Source organism: Protopterus annectens, chromosome 1.part2 (genome assembly GCF_019279795.1).
Source record: "Protopterus annectens isolate FY-2018-M chromosome 1.part2, PAN1.0, whole genome shotgun sequence".
Lineage (NCBI taxonomy): Eukaryota > Metazoa > Chordata > Ceratodontiformes > Protopteridae > Protopterus > Protopterus annectens.
The window spans coordinates 450,385,076-450,410,104 of NC_056727.1; the positions used below are offsets into that span (position 1 = coordinate 450,385,076).

Sequence of the window (25,029 nt, forward strand, 5' to 3'; positions counted from 1 at the left end):
GCAGCCTGGGACACCGTCCGGTCCCATTGATGCTGTGTTTTTGGCTTTGGAGAGGGCTGTTTTAACCTGAGTTTCTGTGATTCCAGGGACTTTACATTCTTCTGGTATGGTTATGGGCCCTTTTGGGGGTGAGAGGGGGGTGAAGTTTGCACTGAACTTGTCTGTCAGGATGTTGGCGATATTGGTCAGTTCAATGTATTTTGTGCCATTCTGCACTAACTCCGAGCAGATCTGAGCATTGCCACTTAGATTCTTGACAATGCCTTGTGGTTATCTTTGGAGTCCTTGGCAATTTGTCTTTCAAAGCTCGCCTTGGATGATTTTATGCGGTATCATAGTTTCTTGCTAATACTGATCAGGGATGTCTTCCCTTCTTGGGATTTTACTCTTTTCTGTACTAGTTTCCTCCTTCTATTGTATAGCTTGTTTATGGCAGGAGTCCACCAGACTGGTTTCCTTTTCTTGGAGGAGTGAGTCTTGGTTTTGCTTAGGATGGCATGATCTATGCATTCTTGTAGGTGCCCGTAGAATGCATTAAAGAATTTTGCAGCTTGGACAGCGTTATCCTTCAGCATGGGGGCTTTGAAACTTTCCACCTCTGCCTTAAGTAATGTGAAGTTTGCTTTTGAAAAGTTTTTCATGGTGGTTTTCTTGTCCGGGCGTGGGGGCGGAATGTGGATATCCAAAGTGATTTGTTTATGGTCAGCTCTAACCAGCGAGGGGTTGAACACCGGTTCTGCATGTATTATTCCAACAATTCCCATTTTTTCAATGTAAAATTCTGCTATCCTTTTCTAAAGATCCCACTTCCATTTCTTTTATCTTTGTTACTATATTCAGCACTCTGTTACCATGTCTCTACTTCTAGTATGATTGGTTTAGACTTTGATTTTGATTTTCTAGAAATTACTTTTTTGGCAGCCACTACAATTAAACTCTGCAAGGCCTTATTATGTCTAGGCTATCCGATTCTGAGTCACAGCTCAAAAATAAGTAATTTCCTTAGTTACACCCATTTGCTCAGCAGTATTTCTGACAGCCTAGTCTGCAGGGAATTTCCAAAGCCTACCAACTCATTACACTCCCAAAACATTTTCCCATTTACCTCTTTCTTCCCCATCACACCTCCAGCATTTGTCATCTACCCGAGGATCACCCCTTAAGGATGCAAGAGGCCTCTGATGCAAGATGTTTAAGGTATCACAAAGTTAGAAGTCTAGCTTTGATAGATTTTTCTTTTTGTGTTTTTAAACAGTTGGTTATCTGTGTGACCTTTTTACTGTTTGTTTTAGTTCATCTACCTGAGGAAAAATTCTGTGGAGTCTGCTTGGGGTATAAAACTACCTATGCATACACTTCCAAGCAAACATCCTTAATTTTCCTGAACCCATGGGGTGAGAATATTGCTGTATGACTTTTCAATAATATGCAGGTTTCTTCTGGAGATTGAGAAGAACTTAACAGAAATTGTGGTGACAAGACCTTTTTGGCTTAGGCAACAATGGTTCTTTCAATCTGGTGATTACCACAGTTTTCCCCACAGACTGGATTTACTTACATAAGACAGGGGATTGTTTGATATACTCCAACCTGAAAACTCTTCATCTAACTGCCTGGATGATAGAGTTTTGATACCTTTTCAGCACCATTTTTCTGAGGTTATGCAGCAGATAGTAGAGGAGCAAAAAAATGCTACTTGGAAATCATATATATGCAAGTGGAAAATAGTTTCTAGTTGGTGCCAGTACAAAAACCAGGGCCCTCTTTAGACTCATTTGCCTATGATGCTTAATTATTTGCGAGTTACTGTCTTCTGGCCTCTCATTCCTCTCTTAAGGTACATTTATTGGCCATTTCTGCATGTGTGCCCTTTGAATTGTAAGGGGTTTTGCATGTCAGTCTACCCAGGAACCTGGTGACTCCTCTTAGGGATCTAAACTTTGTGCTTGAAAAGTTTATTCTTTCTCTTTTCAAAACAGCTCTTCTGGCTGAATTTAGGTTCCTTAACATAGAAGACTATTTTACTCAGTACTCTAAATTCTGCTAGTAGTGTATCTAAGTTAGAAGCACTAATATGAAGTAAACCCTGCCTTATTTTTACAAGTTTAGGGTTTCTTTGGGAGCTAATCTTTCTTTTATGCCTAAAATGGTTTCAGAGTTTACTTTAATCCAGGTTATTCATTTCCCTTTCTTATTTCCTGAACCGAAGAGTAAGGGAGAAAAGATTCTTCAAACTCTGGATGTCCATAGTCAGCTCATATACTACCTAGGCAAAACTCAAACTTTCAGGAAAGCCAATCAGCTGTTTGTCACTTAAAAAGGGGAAAGGACAACCAGTGTTAAAGCAGACTATTTCCAGGTGGTTGTCTCATGCTATTGCCTTTTGGTATACTCACCATAATAAACCACTTCCAGGCAGGGTTATGGCCCATTCCACATTGCTTTTTTGCATCTTTGCTGACTTTCTGGAAAGAGTTGGGCTCTAGACGTATTCTAGAAGCAGCAAGTTGGTCCTCTGTACATATTTTAGCAATGCATTGCAAACTGGATTCATTTTCTGGGTCCCGAGCAGGCTTTGCTAGGACCATTCTCCAGGGGCTCCTGGTGTCTTAATTTATTGGCCTCCTCTCCTTTTTAATTTTCTGAGCTATGGTAATCTACCTGAATAGCTTAGGCTACTGCAGCATTGTTTTGTATATTGAACGTAGTACAGTTGTGTAAACAAACATGCCATAACAGTAGATGACCATTGTTGCAGTAGCCTCCCTTCCATCCATCCCCCTTATTTTGTCTGTTTTCTTTTTGTTTTTACATCCTTTTGTATATAGTTTACTGTCAAGTTTGTTTCCTACCATTGTTCTTTCAGGACTGTTGCCTCCCTTCCTAGACAAAAATGCTCTGAGGTAATTTGCACTCCTGTCTGCTCTCATATGGATTTCACCTTGAGCTCTTGATAGTTGGAGTGCATGGAAGGTGTCCTTAAGCTTTGAAATGCTGTCCATTTATGAGGGGTTGGACCCACTATTAGAACATCTACTTTTATGGTAAGTTTACTTATGCTACTGCACTATCTAGTCCTAACAAATGTGGCCACGTCTTGTACATTTCTGATGTTCTTTGTGTTTCACTGTTGCAGTCATCACCTGTAGGTTATCCCTGCTGTGGTAGCACTTCGCCGGCCGGAATACCAGAATCATTGTTTTTATGCGCCGGCTGCTGTCACCTGTAGTCTGACATCAGGTTGTCAGTACTATAAAGCAAGACAGCTGAAGTCATTACATCAGTCTTTCTTGTCGTTGAGCCCGTCGCAGAAGCAGTTCGCACAAGTGCCGGTCAGTTGCTACTAGAAGTCGAATTTCAGCAGAAAACATCTAAAGCTAAGTACCCCGTTGGGGACCCTTTTTTCTTGCTCTAACCAATGTCCGAAAAAGTTAGCAATTGTCTCGCCTGTGGAAAGCAGATCCCACACCAAGACTTCCATTCTTACTGCATCACTTGTTTAGGCCCAGACCATGATGTCCCTCGTTGCCGGTTCTGTGCCCTCTTTAATGCAAGAACCATTCACCGTAGAGCTCTTTTTGTAGACAATTATTTTCATATTCCATCTTCGAATTCTGATATGGCGTCCGTCAGCCAACAGTCTGTCGTCATTCCAAAAAAATGTAAAGATAGAGGCCACACAAGGCTAAGCCTTCCGACGATGCTTCCGCTAAGCACGTCATCAGTTCTCCGGAATTCAGTGAGGTGCTTTCACAGCCCCTGATGCCCGACTTACTTTCTATGCAGGCCTCTGTTGAGACCCTTTCAGAGTCCGGTATGCCGCAGAAATCCACTTCGTCTTCCAAGCCTTTGGCTGTCTCTGCCTCGGTTGGGTCCGGAGCCGCGACGCAGGCACCAGCTTCAGAGGAGGCCATTCACATTACTGATTCTAGACAAAAAAATGTGTCTTCTCTTCCGACTACCATTTCTCAGAGACCAATGGATTCTCTCAGGCCTAGAAGCCAGGCCACTCCTAGGAAATCTGCTTCTAGCCACCATCTTGCTACTGCTCCCCCACCCCAAGCTCAAATGCTTAAAATAATAGAGGATAATCATCTCCCTTATCCGAGGTACTCAGGCCCCCACTCCTAAAAGGAAAAGGCACCCTTGTCCAGAAATTATGACAGACCAAGCGTTTGAGGAATCTGATTATTCTGCTTTTCAAGAGGAACAACATCCCTTAACTGTTTAACTGGTTCTGAAGAAGTTGGAAACTGTTCTGATGAAAACGCTAAACTTTTATTAAAATGGAGTTCTGCAGTTTGTGGTCCGCATTGTTTTATTGTTTTTATCCCTTAACTGTTTATAAGGATTCAGATGCAGAGGAATCCATCCCCTTTGCCTCCCCTCCAGAGGACCTCTCCTTCAGGGAAACACTTCACTCCCTCAGGGAACCTTTTCAATGGGAATCTCAGGACTACCCACAGTCAAAGAAACAACTTAGAGAGTTTTTGGAGCTGCCCCATCACAGAACCCTGGCCATCCCACCTATTCTGCAAGTGGTTGATGATGTTTTCCATGAATCCAACTTAGCCCCCGATGCCCTGCCTTCTGCTCCACCTAAACCTGACAGGTACTACAGAGTATCGGATTCTCACAAATACCAGTACAGAAACCCTGCTGCAGACCCTGAGGTCATTACACTGGGACCCAAAGGAGCAAAGACTAGTTCTGCCAATAATCCTCTTCCTTCTGACAAAGACTCCAGAGCTCTGGATGGATGGGGTAAGAAAGTATACACCTCTGCAACCTTAGCTATCAGAGCACTCAGTTGTTAGTTCCATATATTAAAATATCAACAACACACTTTGGAACAATTAAAACAGAAGATTGCTACCTCTCCTGATGGTGCCAACTCAAAAGAGCTGGCAGAATTACTACACTCTGCTTGTCAAGTGGCCAAGTACTCATTAAAATGTGGATATGACGCCCTAGAGCAGGGCAGCAATGAACGACATGCATGGCTGAAGGAACAACCTCTCCCTGATCATGTTAAGTCTAAACTTATTGATGCACCCCTAGATAAGGAACACCTTTTTGGGGAAAAGGCAGAAGAGGTGCTTAAAAAGGTGGAAGACAAAGCAAAATCTATGCAAACAGTAAAAGATTTGTTTCAAGTTCAACAACCCAGATTCAGCAGGAACTTCCCCTCTAAACACTGGGCCTCCCCTGCACCCAGCAGGCATGGGCGCAAGTAAGCCCCGCAGGGACAGGTCATCTAGGCCCCTATCCCAGGGCCAGCAAAGAAGCAAAAAATGGACCACTTCCACCTCTAAGGCAAGGAGTTCTATGCCAAGCTTCTATGGCAAGCACTCACAATGACTCTCCCTCCACCCTCTGCCCTCCTTTCACTCATCTAAAACTAGGAGGAAGGCTCACCCTCTTCAAGGACAATTGGGTCTCTGTATCCAGGGATCAATGGGTATTAAAAATCATTTCTCAAGGATACAGACTCTCCTTCAGTGAACTCCCTATTCCAAGAAAGTACCCAGACCTCCCCTCTCACAATGACTCTCCCTCCACTCTCTGCCCTCCTTTCACTCATCTAAAACTAGGAGGAAGGCTCACCCTCTTCAAGGACAATTGGGTCTCTGTATCCAGGGACCAATGGGTATTACAAATCATTTATCAAGGATACAGACTCTCCTTCAGCGAACTCCCTATTTCAAGAGGGTACCCAGACCTCCCCTCAAACCAGTGGGCAGAGGCATTAAAATAGGTAAAAACGCTAATATCCCAGGGGCCAGTAGAACCTGTCCCTCCGGATCAAACAGGAAAAGGTTTTTACTCCAGGCTATTCCTTGTTCCCAGAAAAGAGGGCACTTGGTGCCCCATCCTAGATCTAGCCAAACTGAACACCTCCTTGGTGGTCCCCAGATTCAAAATGCTAACCTTGCAGCAGTTCCTGCCTATGCTCACACAGAATGCCTGGCTGGTGACACTAGACCTAAAAGATGCCTACCTCCACATCCCCATTAGGGAATCGTGCAGAAAATTCCTGCGCTTCAGAGCAGGCAGTCAGCACTTTCAGTTCTCTGCACTACCCTTTGGCTTATCTACTGCTCTCAAGAGTATTTACCAAATGCTTGGCCCCGGCTATAGCATTCTGCATTCAGAGAAATATACAGATTTACCCTTATCTGGATGACTGCCTCATTCAGGCGAACAGCAAAGAAAAGTTGCTGCAGGACCTTCTGTTTGTCAAGAAACTCCTAACTTCCCTAGGGTTCACCATCACCGAGAAAAAATCAAAGCAAATCCCCAGCAGGAAAATTGTTTTCCTGGGAGCTGTGCTAGACACAGCAACCCTAATGGTCCTCCTTATAAAAACAGACAACACCACAGTAATGTGGTACATCAACAAGCAGGGGGCACCCAATCTTACCCCCTATGCAGGTTAGCCATGAGTCTGTGGCTTACAGCCACTTCCATGGGCCTACACCTAATTGCCCAATACTTACCAGGGTTCGACAACCCACTGGCAGACCACGTAAGCAGAAACTTACTGGACCCCCGTGAATGGCAGCTCCACCAAGAAATCTTTCTGCAAATCACCCAGGAGTGGGGGACCACAGAGGTGGACCTGTTTGCCTCGCACCTCAGCCACCAGCTGCACAAGGTTTGTACCAGGGAGTATCACCTGCTAGCATAGAAGGTGGATGCCTTGACCTTCCCCTGGAGCTCCCTCTTTGTGTACCCATAGCCTCCTCTGCCTCTTATTCCCAAGGTTCTGATCAAAATAAGAGAGGAGAGACCAAAGGCCATTCTCATTGCTCCAGATTGGCCTAGACAGAATTGGTACCCCTTACTGTGCAGTCTGACCTTACAGCCCCCGAAGCTGCTTCCCCTAAGGTCAGACCTCTTGACCCAGGAGAGCAGGGAAGGTGCTGCACTCAGATCGACAGACTCTCAAAACTTTCAGCATGGCTTAACAGTCCCTGTTAAGCAAATAGGTCCTGGACATCATCACAGAGGCAAGAAGGCCCAGCAAAAGAAAATGTTATGCAGAAAAATGGAAAAGATTTTGCTCCTGGAAACAATCAAAATGGGACAGCACCTCCCAACCCTCCATCCCTGTCATCCTAGATTACTTAGCAGAGTTGCTCAATAGTGGCCTCTCCTTCTCCTCTATTAAAATCCATGCCTCGGCCATCTCTGCCCATTATGATTCAGACCCATCCCTCTTCTCTCATCCTTTGATTAGGCAATTCCTCAGAGGGACTTCTAATATCAGGCCTCCCAGAAGACCTCCTTCTCCACCCTGGGACCTGAATTATGTGTTAGAGAAACTAACCTTACCTCCTTTCGAACCTGCCGCTTCAACAGAATTGAAATACCTCTCCTGGAAGACTGCCTTCCTTCTAGCTATCACCTCAGCCAGAAGGGTCTCGGAGCTTCGAGCTCTCATGACTGTCGAGCCCTTCATAATTTTCCATGCAGAGTCTCCCTGAGGACTAATCCCGCCTTTGTATCCAAGGTGGTATCTGATGTGACCCTTAACCAGGCCATACACCTTCCCACCTTCTTTCCCAACCCTTAAAACAAGGGGGAAAGAATTCTACACTCACTAGACATGCACACAACTCAGATACTATCTGGACTGTATTAAGCCATTCAGAAAAACTGACCAGCTTCATGTAAGCTTTGCCACAGGGGCAGAAGGGAAGCCCATCTCCAAACAAACCATTTCCAAATGGATTTCACTCTGTGTCCATTTTTGCTACAGACTACATGGGAAACCCATCCCTAAGTCTATCCGTACCCACTCCACTAGGGCAACCTCCACTTCCACTGCCTCTCTCAAAGGAGTGCCTACCAGGGACATCTTGAAAGCGGCCACCCGGACCCCTCTAACCATACCTTTAGAAAGCATTACCACCTACCTCTCTTTTCTAAGTCTAGGGCAGAGTTTGCCTCTGCAATTCTGCAAGGCCTCCTGACCTGTACCTAGGATTCTACCTGTCCTTCCACCCTTTACCTCAGCTTTGGGAATCCTCCCACAGGTGATGACTACAACAGTAAAGCACGAAGAACATAGTACAGTTGTGTACACTTACCATAAATGTAGATATTCGAGTGTTTTCACTGTTGCAGTCTTGGTTTCCCTCCCTCCATCCCCCATTTAACAGCTTCCCCTAGGGGGGACACAAGCTTCCCAAGGTGGCTGTTAGCCACCAGGACCACTTCTCTCTTTTCCCTTGTACTTCTGATGGGTTAGGGCAAGAAAAACTGATGTAATGACATCAGCTGCCTTGCTTTATAGTACTGATAACCTGACATCAGACTATAGGCGACAGCAGCCGGCGCACAAAAAACATTGACTCTGGTATTCCAGCTGGCCAAGGGCTACCACAGCAGGGATAACCCACAGGTGATGACTGCAACAGTGAATACACTCGGACATCTACATTTATGGTAAGTGTACACAACTGTACTTTGTTTCATCCTGTCTTGTTAAATCAGACCATACATTGGTGACATTTTCCTTTAAAGCTGATGGTGGTTCCCCAGTAAATACCTCTGTGCTTAGAGACTTCTCAAAAACAAACTTTTTTTCATTTATTTGATGACCTAAATACATTCTGCTGTAATTCTCCTCTGATTGATCCCATTGCAAAAGCTGTTGCCTGTGCCTCAGACTACTGCTTCCATTGTTGTATTGATAAGGCATTCCCTATCCACACCAAATGTAATGAGAATTTTAAAAAGAAACCATTGTGGTTGAATACCCATTTAAATAAATTGTATAACAAGAGAAAGAAATTGTTTGATGCCTATAAGAGGTATCATTGTACCTACCTTAAGCGCACACTTATGAGAAAACTAGTAAAGAGATTAAGGGTGCCATTAGGAAACTCAGAGCGGAGTGTAAACTTAAAATAGCCACAGGTGTTTCATTAACTATATCAGGAAGGTAAGGCCTAACACCTAGCAATGTTCAGAGCTAGTCTGCAATAATGCCAGAAGGAACTGGCTGATATCCCAGTTGACCAGTTTAATGCACTTTTGCTCCACCCAAATTTATAGTTATTCCTCAGTCCCAACCACACCCTTTAATTATTATGGAATATGTTTTCTCCTGCCCTCTCAGTAACTAAAAACACCTTATTCATGGGCCCTAATAATATATCTGGTTGCCTGATTACCAGTGGCAAATGTGCCTATCGGAACCCTTTCTTAACTTGTCTAATCTAAGCCTCTCCACTGGTTATTTTCCTGGAGCCTGAACAATGGCCATTGTAATGCCAATATACAAGTGTGGCCCAACCAGAGACCCTTGTAACTATAGACCAATTAGTCTCACTAGCCTCATATGTCAAGCTATGGAGCATATTATCTCAGAACTCAGTAATCTGGGCATTAAAAATCTGAACCCTTAACTCCCATCAGTTCGACTTTGTCAGACAAAGGTCCTGCTTCTTTAACCTTATTAATTTCCTTGAAAAAGTAACTGAAGCAGTATATACAGCTCATGTCGACCTGGCCAAGGCCTGAGACACTATTCCCCTTGAAGGCATTATTGACAAGACTTGGAAATCTGCATATAAATCCATATGCTGTACAGTGGATAGCTAACTGGTTGTCTGACTGATCCCATGTGCTTAGTGTCATGGGTAGCATTTCTGAAAGCCAAAAAGTTGCCAGCAGTGTATCAAAGGGCTCAGTGTCCAGCCCCCTCCTATTTGACATCTGTTTCTCAGACCTTAAGACCAGCAGTTCTGATCTGTGATTGCACTGATGAGGCTTGCTTAACTGAGAGAAACCAGTCTGTTTTCTTTTTTCATTTGTGCTGCTGACAAAATCAACTTTTAACATCAGTTGTGGCTTGTTTTGCTTTTTTTGACAGTGGTTATCTAAACTTACAGATGGCTGTAAATTAGGTGTTGTTACTTGATCTTCCACTGAATCACAATTGCTCAAAGATGGGTTAGACCATGTAACAACTGGTACAAGGAAAGTGGTCTCAAATTAAATGCAAAAAAAATGTAGAACAGCTCATTTGGTAGACATTTTCACATAGCATGTATGTGATGTGCTCCTCCATTCTGACACTGTTGTAAGGGATCTACCCCTTTGGTTGATCTTTTCTTATCTTTCTTTGTCCATCATGTCTCCACAGTGGCTTGGAAAGCCTTCCGTCTGGCTTATCTAATTTCCAAGGGTTATCGTCACTAGATCCAAGCAAGTCCTTTACTCGTATCTCATCAAACGTTGAATATAATGCACCTTTTGGCAAGTATTTATCTAAACATTACTAAACTTGAGAGACGTCAGAGATTCATAGCTAAAAAGATTATTAGCTCAAAGGTCAGTTATCAGGGCTGACTGACCTCTTTCTCTGTACTCAGTCTCCTGCAGACTCCTTTGTGGAGGTCTGTGTAAGCTCTTTTGAACCATGAAGGAGCCAACCCTGTTTGACTTCCTATTCCTTCACAAATTAAATGGTACCTAAATACCAGATTAAATGAGCAAAACCTTCAACAGATAAATAGCACACTTTCGGTGTGAAGGATTCATGTCCCAACATATCCTTCACCTCCTAGAACAAACTTCCACTGCACAACAAAGCAGAGTAGAAACCTTTCCACCTTCTGGGTAAAGCTAGATAATTGGATGGCAGCCTCAAATTCTTCCCATGTTTACCTTGTATTTCCCATCTTGAGGTTACACGCAGGCACACACACAAATATATGTATCTATATCTATCTATATCTACCTATTTATTTATATATATATATATATATATATATATACACACACATACATATATATATATATATATATATATATATATATATAGATATATGTGTATATATATATATATATATATATATATATATATATATCTATATATATATGGATCTACTATATTTGGTCGAAAATGATTTCAGGCAGCCCACTTCACTGAAACCTCATTTGACTGAAAGCACATTTGGTCGAAAATGGTATTTAGCCCCTGCCCCACTGCAGTGCGACCCTGGAGTGAGAATATAAAGCTGGGGGGCAGAGCCTCCCACATTGGGGGGTGTGGGGGGTAGCCCCCCACATAATTGCAGTTTATGCACTATTATATACATGTTTATCCATTAAAAATACATTAAAACGTATAAGTAAAAATATGTTGCAAAATGTGGGGGGTTGTGCCCCCCACACCCCCTCTAACTTTATATTCTCACTCAAGGGTCACACTGCATTTTCAACCAAATGTAATTCGACCAGATGTGCGACCAAATGAAATTCGACTAAAAGCAGTAGACCCATATATATATATATGGGAACCCTTTATAATCTCGAAATACTGAAATGTCGAATTTCAGTATCTCGAGACTATAAAGCCGAATGTTGTAAATAGCGAAAGTTCATAATCGCGAATTCGAATAGCTCGAATTCACGGTTATGGACTTACGCTATGTTGTTTCCGGGTTTGTGTGTTGATGGTTGTCAAAGGAAAAATATACTTTAAAAATGATCAAAACACGGCAGGTTCAGGTTAAGGCACTTTAATCTTGCAGCAAGGAGACAAAAACGTGCTAATACAGAGTTTGTCTAACCAGAAACAGGAAATGCATTCATTTTTATAGGTTATCAAATTAATCCTGTCCTACCATGCTGACGTAACGAATTACCACCTTTTGGTCATCATCTGCTGACCATCTTTAACATGATTTTCTGCTGATTTAAACAATTTTTATGTGAAACTTCCTGAGGAAAACAACATGGCCTTGGTTACTTTCAGTTAGATACTTGTTATGTTACATTCAAGATAATATAGCTAAATCGAACACAATGCTAGCAGTTCATTTCTTTAATAATCCTTTGTCTACATTATCTCTAAACTACTGCAGCTGCAGAGGTTCCCATCCTCTGAACAAGGCTGTTTGTCTAGAATCATTACATTTATAAAATGGTATATTGTCTATTCATATGCTTCTGACCTAGCAGATAAACACCTGCTTTTCAAGTACATTTCCACAAGGCATAAACAAGAATATTGCTGTGCTAGCAGTTTACTAGGTCAGAGGGCAACTTGCAAGTTTCAGTAAGCATGCTGCAGTTTTAGTAAAGCATATTTTCAGTCTCATATGAAACTCAATTTATATAAATCACAGTGCATGAGAAATAGAATGAAAAGCATATTAAAAACACTTGATTATTAATTTGGCATTAAGCATACACATATTAATACATATTTTTCTAACATCTCCCTCCTGTTAATACTTTTTATTCTATTTTCAAAAAAGGATAAACAGCTTGCTTCTTTACCTAACCTCTTCCATTTAGGATTTGCAGTTAAGAAAGTCATTCAGTTTAAACTTTTATGAAGGTGTCTCGTATTCTAGCAGCTCTTCAAATTCAGTACTTTGATACATAGTCTCAGATACGGATATATCTATGAATTCCTTAATTAATTTCTTCATGCAGGGGATTCCGCAACAAATACAAACTTGTATTAGGAGTAAACCTACCCCAATAGCAATCAATATGTTCATAAAGATGGAGCCCCACCCCGCAAAGGCATTCTGAAAAAACTCTGTCAGAGGGTTTGGGCCTGGTTTGATCATGGCCGACACTTGCTGAATCACCTCGAGATGGTCGATGATCTCATGCTGATGGTCAGGAATGAACGCACAGCACTCTTCTTTGATTAAAGCGCAAGTTCCGCCTCTCACCGCTAGGGTGAAGTCAAGAGCCATTCGGTTTTGAAGCACTACAGTTCTCATGGCATTCAGTTCATCAGTTATCAGTTCAAGGGCAGAAAAAGTTGCATTACTCATTATTTCAAGAAGTTTGGACAGTTTTCGCAGCTCCCATATTGATTTGACTCCGCCATACATGGGTGATATACCTGCCCAGGATATAACAGCATCGCTCAAGTCCATGTGCACAAGTTTGGTTCCCACATTATGATGGTCTTTCCACCCTGCTTCGATTCGTCCCACTGGATTCTCCGGTTTCTTAACAGTCTTTTTGGTTACGTCTTGTGTATTTCGAATACTCCCCTGAGGCAAAGCTGCAGTGTGTCGGATGGCCGGAACCAGGTATCCCAAAAAACAACTGCCAGACCAATTCTCAGGTAACCATTTATATGCCTTTTTTCCACATACAAAATAACAGTCCTCTACCTTTGTCGTTACTTTGTTACGATATGACTGCCCTGCATGAAACATTTTCCTATCTATCACTGATAACTGTTTGAAAAGTACAGGATTGTGCTGTACCTGATCAAGAGTTTTATGCATAGATTTCAAAAATGAGTCATAATCTGTACTACAAGATCCACTCAAATCATTTGGTTTTCTATAACATTTATACTGTACAGTAACATTACATTTACTCCATCCAACTTGGATGGAGTCATTTTTATAAAAACATACAATTCCTTTTTGTGTCACAGGCAAATACAGTGCTACCTTATCTTGTGCTTTAATAGCAACTGTGTCAAAAACCAGATTTTCCCAGGTCTCATTGACCCCTAGGGGGATAGCAGTCATCAACAAACCCCCATATGCTGTTGGTATGGCCGTACAGACCCAGCAGTTCGTAACATTGAAAGTCTCTGCATATACACGTGTAATTGTCTGATAAGTGTTAAAGTTCGGATGCCAGTCTATGTTTGGTTCATTACGTCTAATCAGTTCAACCTTTGTGGCAGGAAAAAAAGTACGGCCACAGCAAAAAGAACAGTGTGATCAATATTGCAACAAAAACAATCATACAAGTTTTTTGAAATTGCTCAGTGTCTCTACTCACTCTGCATCTGGCCATTTTGTTCTTGTTGTGCAACAGTAACAAAGTTTTTGTCCAGTTCAAAGTTTTTAACCAGTTTACAGTGCGTCAAATGAATCCAGGAAGCTCGCTCCGCGATTTTGACTGCAGTGGGCATTGACAGCAGTACCTGGTACGGACCTTCCCACTTCGGAGAGCTCCAATTCTTCCGTTTCGCAATCTTCACCCACACCCAAGTGCTGGGGGCTACTGGTGCTTCCGATTTCGGTTGCTCTTTATCTGAAACAGAATTTAACTGCAAAAGTTTGTTATTCAAAATTCTCCTCATATATCCTGCAAGCCTCCTGCTCTGTAGACATGAGAGGTTTCCACTGAGGTGTATAATATGCCCTCCCAAAGTTTCAAAAGGAGTTAATCCCTTTACATTTGGAACAGTTCTCATACTCAACAGTGCTAAAGGCAAACAGTGCACCCAATTTTTCTGTGTCTCTCCTATCAATTTCCTAAGCTTGTTTTTCAGTACCCCATTGTGCCTCTCTACTAGCCCTGCAGATTGAGGGTGGTACGCGCAGTGGTTCTTTAACGATATTCCAAAATAACGACTAAGTTGTTGGATTGTTTGGTTCACGAAATGTGTCCCGTTATCACTATAAATCTTTTCCGGTATACCAAATCCAGGTATAATTTCTTTAATGAGGACCTTTGCAACCGTAGCTGCATCTGGATTTTTAGTTGGAAACGCTTCTACCCATTTGGAAAACATGTCTATAATAACCAGGCAATATTTCTGATTCTCACATTTATTCAATTCTATGAAGTCCATACAGGTAGTATGGACCAGATATGGTGGTGTAGGAAAATTCCCTCGCTTAGGCTTCAATGCCTCTTGTGCATGATGCTTGTTACAAACATGGCATGCTGCACAAAAATTTTTTGTATAATTTGTAAAGTTTGTAAACCTATAGGTTGTAAACACTCGATTCACTAACTGTACCATCCCCCCTGTTGAGACATGGCTCTGCCCATGGCTCAACAACGCTGCATATCTAAACAAATTAGATGGCAAAATCGGTTTCTTTTCCTTGGAGATGTACAGTCCCTTTTCGAGGATCGCTCCTCGTATCATCCACTTTTGTTTCTCAATATTTGTAGTAAGTGTCTGCATTGTTTTTAACATTTCTAAATCTAAAGTCTCTGAGGGTTGTAATTCCTCACTCAAACGAAAAGTTTCTGTGGCTGAAGCTGCCTGCTTTGCAGCTGTATCAGCCCGTGCATTACCTTTTGAAATTCTATCCTGTTGTTTTGTATGAGCTACGCACTTGCAAATAGCTACTTTTTCAGGTAACTGAATTGAATCTAACAAGTCTAAAATAAGTTGCGCATGATTAATCGGTTTACCAGTAGATGTTATCATTCCTCTATTTTTCCACTGTTGCGCAAAAACATGTACAGTAGAAAAAGCATACTGACTGTCAGTATAAATGTTCACTTTCTTACCTTTTGCTAAGGTACATGCCCTCGTTAAGGCAATCAATTCTGCTGCTTGTGCAGATAAGTTGTGTGGTAAAGATTTTGCTTCTAAAGTTTCAGTATCAGAAACGACTGCATACCCCACTAGGTTCTGTCCTGTAGGACCCCTCCTGCACGAGCCATCCACATAGCATGTCACCTCGGCATCATCCAAGGAAACATCCGTAAGGTCTTGTCTAGGTAATGTCTTTTGCTCAATCTCCTGCAGGCAGCAGTGCGGTTTGCCATCTGCAGGGGTCAGAAGCAAAGTTGACGGATTCAAAGTTGTGCATCGTTCAATTGTCATATGAGGTTGGCTCAACAGAATGGTCATACAGGAAAGATGCCTAGCTGGAGAAAGATATGCTACTTTTTCTTGCAGTAAAATAATTGCGACTGCATGAGGCACTCTCAATGTGAGAGGGTGGAATAATACTACTGAGGCTGAAGCCTGCACTGCCATTGCAGCTGCAACTACTGCTTGTACACAGTGGGGCAAAGACCGCGCCACTGGATCTAACTGTGATGAATAATAAGCTATGGGGCGTTGTTTGTCCCCATGTTGCTGTGTCAATACTGATGTCATATAACCTTGCTTACAATCTACAGTTTGGATAAACTGCTTGTTATAGTTTGGTAATCCTAAAACTAAGGATGATGCTATCAATTGTTTCAGCTTACAGAAAGCTGCTTCTGCTTCAGGTGTCCATTGTAATAAATCCTGTGCAGCCGTCGTTTTTTTAAATATTAAATCAGCCAGTGGAGCAGATTCCAAAGCATAGTTTGGTATCCAACTCCGACAAAAATTAGTAGTTCTCAGGAAGGACATCATTTCCTTCTTGGTAGTTGGTCTAGATGCTTGTAAAATCGCTGTTTTTCTGTCTTCATCTGATATTCTACCTTCTTTGGATATTACATATCCTAAGTATTTAACTTGTTTTCTCCAAAGCTGTAACTTGTCTTTGTTTACTTTGTGACCTTGAGTAGCTAAAAATTGTAACAAAGCTATCGTGTCTTCTTTGCATTCTTGCTGGGTGGGGGCTGCCAGCAGAATGTCGTCTACATAAAGTAGAATCTGACTACCTTTCGGTGGGATAAATCCCGCCAAGTTGCTTGCCATTTCCTGTGCAAATATTGTTGGACTTTCACAATATCCCTGTGGTAATCTGGTATATGTGTACCGCTTTCCCTGAAATGTAAATGCAAACCAATATTGGCTGTCAGGGTGTATCGGTATTGAGAAAAATGCATTACTTATGTCTACCACTGAAAAATATTTCTGTTCTGGCTTTAAATCATTCAGTAAGGTGTGTGGATCTGGCACCGTTGGTGCCCTGGGTATAACTGCATTGTTCACTGCTTGTAAGTCTTGGACCATACGCCATTCCCCGTTTGCTTTCTTGACAGGAAATAAAGGTGTGTTACATGGTGAATCAGGAGATTCTATTAAGACTCCTTCCTTAAGTAAGGCTGCTATGATAGGTTTGATTCCTACCTCTGCATCCTTTCTCAAGGGATACTGTCTTTTTTGGGAACTAAAAGCTGACGGCGTTATGGTAACTGGTCCTGCTGTTCGTATTAGTCCTACATCTGATTTCCCTGCTGACCAGAGAATGTCTGGTATGTCTCGCAAGGCTTTTTCCTCTTCTTCTAATAAGAGTAATACTCAGCTATCCTCACTAGCCTGTGAGTGTACAGCTGGGTGTGTCTGTGTGATCCAATTCAATTTCTGTTTCTGTACTCCCTGTTCTGAGAGCTCTAATTCTGTCTGCTTTTCCCACCTCGTGACTTTTTCACCTAAGTCTGCCCATTTTAAAGTTTTATTCTTAGTCAAACTAACATGGGGCAGTCGATTAGATTTGTAAAGTGCTAAAAATTCCTGGGGCAATGAACAGCTTGCTACACTGTTCCCTTCTGCATCCCAGTACAAGTTTCGCAATACTAGCCTGTTTGCATGGTTTTGAAACAATTCTTGTTCATAATCTTTATCAGGTCCTGGTCTATTACAGTAATATAGAGTACAATGCAACAAATGCTGTTTGTCAGTGTCGAGGGAGGGGAACTTGCTGATGGCTACGTTCATTAGTTCTTCGGTTACTGCCCCTGGACCCGTCGTAACCAAGTCCTGGCTATACCAATAATACATTTCACCCTCCGGTCGCACTACAAAAGTGTCCATTTGTCGCTGTGCTTCCATACCCTGCATGGTTGGAACTACGGCTCTTCCAAATATCTGCATCAAATCTCTACCCAAAAGATTCACTGGGCATTTTGCAGAAACTACAATTGTACTTTTCTGAGTCATCCCTGAAACGGGGTCTATTATTGTAATGTCACGGGAGAGTGGCTCCCGATACCGCTGTCCATTAGCTGCTTTCACTAGTATATAATCTGGTGATTCTGTATCTTTCAGTAGTTTGGAAGGGTGTATCAGGGTGCGTGAAGCCACTGAGTCACACAAAAATTTAACTTCCCTCCCCTCCACCAGAAGCATCACTTCCGGTTTCGTGTCTGCTAAGTAAAGGTCTAAGCTCAAGAGAGCTAGGTCTAAAATTTCATTTTCTTCTACGTCTGTGTATTCATATACATCCTCTACCCCTTGTGTCACATCCTCTACTCCTGCTATCACATTTACACTTACCTTTCCCTGCTCACTCTCATCTAATGATTCCTGTCTATCATATAGTCATTCCTCATCCTGCTTATTTTCTGTAGTCGCCTTTTTGTTTAGCCTGCAATCCCTTGCTAAATGTCCTTTTTTCCCGCACTTAAAACACTCACCCTTTTTCTTTCTTTCCTCGAAATCTTCTGATCGCTTGTCAGATTGTTTATTTCCCTGGGTATTTTTCTTACCCTTTTTCCCAGTCTGTACTACAAATACTTCTGACCCATCTTCTGCTGAAAATACTTGGGTTTTCTTTTTCTTTTTACTATTAAAATGTCTTTCTGCATGTCTAGCATATTCAGGTAAGGCGTGTAACCTACTTATTCGATGATCTATCATATGCGTCGTAATGAAGCTACTAATAGGTGCAATGCAACCTTTTAAAAATGCATTTTTTAATTGTTGTTCATACGGGGAATCATTCGTTTGATTTTCAGGAACTGTCATGCCACTATGATTGTTAAAGCACTCTAATAATCTGGCATAGTACCCATCTACTGTTTCTTTTTCTTGCTGTATGCATTGATTAATACAAGTCCATTCAGCCCTAGGCTTCCACTTTTCAGAGATTCGGTCTGTTAGACCCTTTACTCTGCCATCCAGTTTTGCATCAGTATGTGGGAGTGGTCTAAGTTGTGCGTCACTAGGATTCCAGTTGCCACTAATCATGTGCCAATCTGGACCCACAATTTGTCTAACTACTTTTTCTACTTCCTCTCCATTCAAATGGTAACTTAATCTCATACCCTGTAAGTCTTCTAAACATTTTCTAAAATTCACCTTTGGGTGGGGAATACCTTCTGTGGCCTTCCGGATATCTTCCGGTGTCCACGGTCTATAAACTAAAAGAGTCGGATCTTGTCCTGCCTGAGGATTCGGTACTTCTATGAGCGGACATATCTCTTCTTCGCTCATAGCTTGTGATGCTCTATTTAATAAATTTAATTCAATTTCCCTCCTCATTCGCATGTTCGAGACCTGGTCTCGATGGGATCCCTGACAAACGGTTGTGTTTTTGCAGGGACAGCTGGGTATAACGGAGGTGGATCAGCTCGTCCACTCGCTTCATATTCTGGTAACGGAAGTGGAGGGGGCGAAGGAGGGGCCGTTGCTATTACTAAATTATTATCTTCTTTGTCTAAAAACATTGTTTTTGGATTTTTAATTCTTTGTTCCCTACGATTTGCTTCCTCAAGCCACCTGTGCGCCTGAGGGACTCCTAATTGTCTCTGCTTTTTTAACTGACCTTTCGTGTCTATTTTTAACTGTTTTACAAGTTTCATAAGTGCAAGTTTATCTAAATTACCCTCGAATTTGTACTTATCGACCCATTTGGTATAATATTTAATATTATCGGCACGCTGTAATTGCATGTACTTCGCGTCTTCAGTTAGGGGCGTGTCCCGGGAACTTTTTGTGCACTGATTTCCTATTGGTGTCTTAGCTAAGCTGTAAATTGTTACATAACCCTTTCTATCACGTGGTACCACAAGTCTACACCTTTTTCACAGTTTATCTAGAATAACTGTCTACCTATTCTGTTTCCCTGATCTATGACAAAAAACAGTAACCCCTTCTTCTGTCCCTAATTTGCATAGGCAAATTTACCTGACAAAAAAAAACCAGTTCTGTAACTAGTCCCTGATCTTGAAACAGAAATAAGGTAATTCCTCCTTACCTGACCCTCCGTGAGTTGACCCACCGGATCGTTGACTCGTCCTCCAATCCCAGATCAGAAACAGTGGCTGGCCTCTTTCGAACGACAATTCAGTCGGAGGTCTTTCAAAACAGAAGAGCCGATTTGGCCTCTTCGTACGGATGCATGCCACCGGGCCCAATTCTGACCTAGGTCCAGAGCGAGAGATACGTTTTCTGGTTCGAAGGACCAATCTGTCAAAGGAAAAATATACTTTAAAAATGATCAAAACACGGTAGGTTCAGGGTAAGGCACTTTAATCTTGCAGCAAGGAGACAAAAACGTGCTAATACAGAGTTTGTCTAACCAGAAACAGGAAATGCATTCATTTTTATAGGTTATCAAATTAATCCTGTCCTACCATGCTGACATAACGAATTACCACATTTTGGTCATCATCTGCTGACCATCTTTCCCATGATTTTCTGCTGATTTAAACAATTTTTATGTGAAACTTCCTGAGGAAAACAACATGGCCTTGGTTACTTTCAGTTAGATACTTGTTATGTTACATTCAAGATAATATAGCTAAATCGAACACAATGCTAGCAGTTCATTTCTCTAATAATCCTTTGTCTACATTATCTCTAAACTACTGCAGCTGCAGAGGTTCCCATCCTCTGAACAAGGCTGTTTGTCTAGAATCATTACATTTATAAAATGGTATATTGTCTATTCATATGCTTCTGACCTAGCAGATAAACACCTGCTTCTCAAGTACATTTCCACAAGGCATAAACAAGAATATTGCTGTGCTAGCAGTTACTAGGTCAGAGGGCAACTTGCAAGTTTCAGTAAGCATGCTGCAGTTTTAGTAAAGCATATTTTCAGTCTCATATGAAACTCAATTTATATAAATCACAGTGCATGAGAAATAGAATGAAAAGCATATTAAAAACACTTGATTATTAATTTGGCATTAAGCATACACATATTAATACACATTTTTCTAACAATGGTGCATGATGCCATGTGTGGATCTAAGTGTTATGTGAGGTAAGTGAGTGTTTTGTAAGGATTTTGAGTGGGAGGTAGAGTGTATGTGAGTGTGCTGATATGTTCGATGTGTGTGTGAGGGACTGGAGAATGTGCATGTGTGAGATTGCTTTTGTTTCTTGTATGTGCGATCTCTGAGTTGGTATATATAAGTGTAGGGGTGGGGGTGCAGGGGGGCTTGCCCCTCTGCTTATGTGTGTATGAGTTGTGTATGTGTGTATTGTGGCGTGGTGTGTGCGGTTTTTTGGGGTTTTTGAATTTCACGGTTTTGGGCTCGGGTTTTGTAGTTTTGGTGTTTTGTGGATTAAGTTTCATGGTCTCGAGATACTGAAATTCAATGTTTCAGTATTTCGAGCTTATGAAGTGAATATATATATATATATATATATATATATATATATATATATATATATATATATATATATTATTCCATTTGGGTCTTCTCAAAGTTACTGGATATAACCCTATTGAAGACCATCTCACTGAACACAGATTAACAGTTACTGCAGTCATTGAAGACTATAGTATTTAAAAATGTTTTCACATCAAGCAACTGAAAGCAGCACATGCATAGCAACACTTAAGGAAGTTTATAGCTCTACATGTGTTTTGTTCAGGAAGGTAAAACCCCTGTATAAATCGTATTCGGCTTCCCTTCACCACTGGCAAACATACAAACCCGAAGGCTGAGTATACATGCAGAAAATTAAATACTTGTGATCTGCCTTCCCTGTGATTTTTTTTTTGGGAGGGGCAGTTTTTACTCCCTCCCCCATTTCCAGCTGACCATCAGGCCCCTCTTGGGTATATTAGCATATTTGTTCCCTTCATCAGGTGAGCGCTGACCAATAGGGGCTGTCATTAAGGCAGCCATCAGGGGTGGTTTGAAGTTTTTTTGTTTTTCTCCCCAGCTCTAACTATGCACACCCATTGAGATCCTGACCACAGAGGATGTCCCTCTTCCCCCTCCACCTCGCAGTACAAGTGGTAGTTTCCTCAGTCTTGACCAGGAAGACTGTGCTATCTTGTGTGCTTTTGAGTGTACTCAGTCCCCCCCCCCATGCTCCGTCTGGAAGAAGTGACCTTCCCCTTTCTAGCTAGCAGGAAATGCTAACTGGATCTCACCTGGGTTACATCAGGACTTCATTTCTCTGCACTGCAGAGCTGGGCATATCTTCCAAGTGATTTTGAAGTCCTGGAGCTATTGTATATTACTTTGGGAAGTGTGGGGAGGGGAGGAAAGCCCCTGCGTTTGAGGTGCTGGGGCCTTATCCCCTGTAAATAAAAGCTACATTAATTTTTTGTTAGACTTCAACACTGATATGTGTGGTTTAGTGTGTGTACATTTTTGCATAGATTTCAGTTCAGTGCTGTTTGCTCACCACTGGTAAGTGGCATTGTACCATGATTTTCCCAACTGGAAGCCATGTAGATGGCGCCACCAGTGAAACTTTTAAATGGGTCTTGTACCACCTTATGTCAGTATCAATGTCCTAGTGAGACCTGTGATGGTCACTGCAGGGGGTCAGTACCTAAGGAAGAATATTGCAAGATACACCAAACCTCAAAGGTAACTGACAGGCCAGATGACATTTCCATCCAGGATCTGTTGATACAGTGAATATCTTGGCATAAATGCACTGGCAGCCAGATGGACACATGAAATAGAATGTTGAAGCATTTAAAACCTGTAATTTTTGTCAGAATTGACAGTGCTCATTCTGTAGTTCATTATGCCATATTTTATTCACTGTCATTTGTTTTTTCTTACAGCCTGTACTTCTTGACAGCAGCAGCATCCTACAAGACAGAATTCTTCTAATGGATACCTTTTTCCAGATTGTTATCTACCTTGGTGAAGTATGTAACTTTCAGAATAAACACTGGGTTTCTGAATGTTTTTTGTCATAAGTAAAGTGATTGAGTAGATGAGTAATAGATGCACATTTTGTTGTTTGTGTGGAGTGTGCATATTTAAGTACTTTCTTAATTAGTTAGGAACCCATTCAAACATGGGTATGTTTCCCAGGGAAGATCCAGGGAACAAAGAATCCAATGTGAATGTACAAAATTACAGGAAGTGTATAAGTAATTGTAAAAAAAAAAAAAAAAAAAAAAAAAAGAAAAGAAGGAAGTAGAAATAAATATATAAAATCTTAAGTTTGTAAATGAGTTGAACTTGTGCATAAGTTGTCTTAGTTTTTTCTTGTATTTCTGTAAGTAGTGTGTGTGTGTATTTGTGTGTGTGTATGTGTATATATATATATATATATATATATATATATATATATATATATATATATATATATATAGTATGTATGCGGTTTAAACTATAAAAATGTTGAACCAGGCTGAAAAACCAAAACAGCTGCAAAAGAGACACTTCCAAATAGTTCTTTTTAGCGCTTTCATCCACATTTATTATTGTGAACTTCTTCAGAATAAATTACATCAACTCAGTATTTCTTAAATAGTATTGTCACAGGAAATGATGTCATTAATATATAAACAGTATAGTGTTTATCTTGCTTGTTGTTATTTTCAAATTTTATACAAACTTTATACAAAAATATGTCTTAGATCTTAATATCATAAATTATAAATACTTGTAAACCTTAATTACAAAATTAAGTGACTGATGTATCTTTGTCTTTCTATCTATACATAAGAAAACATTTTAAATTGATCACTTCGTTTAGCCCTGGTGTTATGTCAGCTCCAAATACCAGCTGCCACAAAGTTTCTCTACATTCCAGAATGTTGTTGAGATCCCCTGCCATTAGTCCTTTCTTTACTACATCTAAAATAAAAAATTCAAACTTTTTGAAATCTCTACATGTCATAGCATGTCTCGCCAGGGCATTATTTTTGTCTTTCTTTTTTATAGCCAAAGTATGTTCATATACCCTGCGTTTTAAAGTTCTTTTGGTTTTTCCTATGTAATAATTTTTACATGTTACGCATGTGGCCAGGTATACTACAAATTCACTATTACAGTTAGAATATTCCCTAGCCCAAAAAGTATGATTTAAATGTTGTACTGTCACAAAGGAAGAATTGCTCATATACCTACACTGCTTGCAGTTTGTGCAACTAAATGTGCCTTTCTTGTTGGTACAGTGTCTGTCACCCCTACCATTTTTGTTTCCACTTGATTCCAAAATACTTTTTAAACTCACTACCTTCTTATAGGTGAATCTGGGTTTATGTCCTATCACTGAAATTAGTTCCCTATTTCCCATGTTAACCTTCCAATTGTTTTCTATAATTGATTTAATATGCCACATTTCATTTGTTATTGGCAATGGGAAAGCTGTTACAAATTCTTTTGTTTGCCCTTCTTGATCTATATTCTCTGTACATATCTGGGGTGCCCCCACTAACACATCCTCTGACAGCAATATCGGTTTAGCCACTCCCTTTCTTAGTGGCAACACTTCATTTTCTATCTTGACTATATAATCTCTATTATAGCCTCTGTTTATGAAAAGTGATCTCAAAAGAACTAATTCCTTCTCAAAAATACTATCTTTAGATGTCAACCTACTTAGTCTAATGATCTAACCTTTGATGACCCCTCTTTTCATATGTTCTGGATGTAAACTGTCCTTATGTAAATAACAGTTTGCAAAGTACGGTTTTCTATAGATTTCACTATGGAAAGTCTTAGTCTCGTCATCTATTTCTAAGGTCAAATCTAAAAATGTGATCTTTTTTCCAAAATCACCTATTTTGAATTCTAGAAACTTGGTTGTTTGATTTAAAAATTCAACCAGTTCTACAAATTCTTTGTGTTCCCCTTTCCATAAAAATAGTAAATCGTCTATGTATCTACGATAAATGATTACTTTGTTAAACAGAGCATGTGTCTTTAAAAATCTCATCTCCCAATTTGCCATCACGATGTTTGCAAAAGAAGGGGCCACCCTCGAACCCATCGCTACCCCCAGTTCTTGTTTGTAAATGTGATCATCAAACTTAAAGAAATTATTCTCCAAAACTAACTCCATTAGGTTACATAATGAGTTTACATTGGTACTTGTAAAAGTTGTGTTCCTGTTTAGATATTCTCTCATAAATTCTATACCCTCCTCTTGATCTATACTGATATATAAATTCTTCACATCCAAACTTCTGAAAAAAAGATTTTCTTCTGTGATGTTTATTTTTCTCAAGATTTCTAAAAGGCTCCATGAGTCTTTTAAGAAAAATTCAGACTTCTGTACTAATGGATTTAGTACATTATCTAGCCAAATCGAAATATTTTCAGTTTTCGACTGTTTGGCTGAGATAATGGGCCTAAAGGGTGGTCTAATTTCACTGCTTTGTATTTTGGGAATACCAAAAAATACTGCTAGTCTGGGGTGCTCTTTACGCATGAATTCATAATCTCTCA

At 40.8% G+C, this 25,029-nt stretch overlaps 1 protein-coding gene across 2 annotated transcripts in view; it reads left to right on the forward strand.

Moving 5' to 3' along the window:
- Nucleotides 1-25,029, forward strand: part of SEC23B (SEC23 homolog B, COPII coat complex component) — an 836,569-nt gene that overhangs the window by 672,646 nt on the left and 138,894 nt on the right. For both annotated transcript variants that reach the window (XM_044056987.1, XM_044056989.1), the window contains one exon: nucleotides 22,407-22,493. In XM_044056987.1, coding sequence (XP_043912922.1) covers nucleotides 22,407-22,493 — 87 coding nt within the window. The remainder of the gene's footprint in view (nucleotides 1-22,406; nucleotides 22,494-25,029) is intronic.